This window comes from Perkinsus marinus, assembly GCF_000006405.1.
Source record: "Perkinsus marinus ATCC 50983 genomic scaffold scf_1104296969560, whole genome shotgun sequence".
In the NCBI taxonomy this organism is placed as follows: domain Eukaryota; phylum Perkinsozoa; order Perkinsida; family Perkinsidae; genus Perkinsus; species Perkinsus marinus.
The window spans coordinates 1-1,700 of NW_003202787.1; the positions used below are offsets into that span (position 1 = coordinate 1).

The 1,700-nt window shown below is 48.8% G+C and overlaps 1 protein-coding gene across 1 annotated transcript; it reads right to left on the minus strand.

Annotated features, from left to right (window-relative positions):
• Positions 1 to 18: 18 nt before the first annotated feature.
• Positions 19 to 1,700, minus strand: Pmar_PMAR010710 (hypothetical protein; the record flags this gene model as incomplete). Its single annotated transcript, XM_002767909.1, has 4 exons — positions 1,009 to 1,700; positions 715 to 947; positions 271 to 456; positions 19 to 216 (listed from the first exon to the last, which is right to left on the minus strand). Coding segments are annotated over exons 1-4 (1,263 nt in total), but the record flags the coding sequence as incomplete, so codon positions are not given.

The window sequence follows — 1,700 nt, forward strand, 5'->3', positions numbered from 1 at the left end:
GCATCCTTCCATCATTACCCTAACACCAATGAGATAGTCCTCAAACCACAACAGCATAGGCATCTCTTCGTTGTCTGCTAGGCCAAGTTCAAAAGTAAGCTGCAACTCTATCTGCATCAGGCTTATAGCTTGGTCGGTCACCCACGTCCACATCGGTTTCTTGAATCCTAATCGCTTGCCGTAGTTGATCTCGAGCATTTCATCCATTCCCAATCCCTGAAAATGAGGAAAGTCTTCCACATCGCTCCACACCGATAGAAACCCTCCCACTTGAGTTTGCATGAAGTTATACTCCGGGATGAGCTTAGGGATGCTCCTATGCTGTCTCGATCGGCTCTTCAAAAGAGTCCGCGCGCGCAGCTGCGTAAGCCGAACACAGTTAGCTAACACGTCGGTCGAGATGTCTCTATGGGCCGTCCACAGATCACTGGGCACACCAAAGGACTCGAGGGAATCCTGACAACCGAAGAGGGGTAGTAGAAGTGGAAATACAAACACACGAGAGAAACTCCAACGAATTGGATTACACGTGTAAAAAATTCGAATAATATTTTTATGATCGTCCTCGGAAAGTTTTAGGGAATCTCCCAAAACGATATATAATCGATAAAACGAAATCATCACCGCCGGCAATATTTCCAGCCAGAAGCAGATCATTCAAGGATGGACCTCTCTTGAATCTTTCACAGTTGGACCTAAGATTCCTCTTCTTACCTTAACAAGAGCTTCCACGTCCACAGTGTCCATCAATCTCAAGCTAATAATCGCCCGAACAAGAGGCTGCTCACTGGCACTGCCGTGTCGAAGGTCTTCCAGGAAATGTTCCAAGTTATCGAGACTGGTGATCCTCGATAAACCTTCAAAAGCATAGCCGATATCAGTCAGCAATGAGTCCATGCTCGAATAAGCATCTTCACGACTCAACGAAGGTACTTGGCGGGGCGGTCCTAACACCATCCAATAATTCCAAACCCTCCTCCAATAGACCCGCACAAGTTCTATCCTCACCTGGAGGCATGTCGTTATTATTAATACTGGCATCAAAAAGCCTATCAAGCTGCTTCCTCCTTTCCTCCTCATCTACCAACACCCCATCATGACCAGCCCTTTGCAGAGCATCCAACACCTCGTCGACCACAGTCTTCTTGCAACCCTCATTCTTGCTGTTCTTAACACACTCTAACATTTCCTCCAGCTCTTCAAGAAGCGCTATTCTCCCACCCAGGCAATCGGTCACTACAGGGAGCTTCTTGGGCTCCAAGTCGGCTCCCAACAGAGCCAGAGGCGCGTCTTCATCAGCGATAACGTCAGATTCGAGCATGATCTCTCGAGCCAGCCCAGAGCATCTCAACGCCAAATTGAGGAAGTACTTCAGACCAGCGTGGCGAACCGCGTCCAAGTGATGACACAACAAACAGGACCAGACCGTCTGCAACGTCGTGTTACCATTAAAATACAAATACATCATAGCAAGCATGCCGTCAGCCACATACTTTGCATCTGCGTCACTGAGGTCGCCGATCGTATCGATGACCTTCTCGAGGTTGGCAGGAGTCTGCAAGCCAACGTCCATCTTGGGCTGCATAAGCTCAATAGCGCTCATCGCCTCAAAAGGGCTGTAGTCCTCGCCATGAACGAGTTGGCCCAAACCCATAGAGGAACACGCTTCAGTGATGGGCTCGGTGATGTCAGTCCAGTCA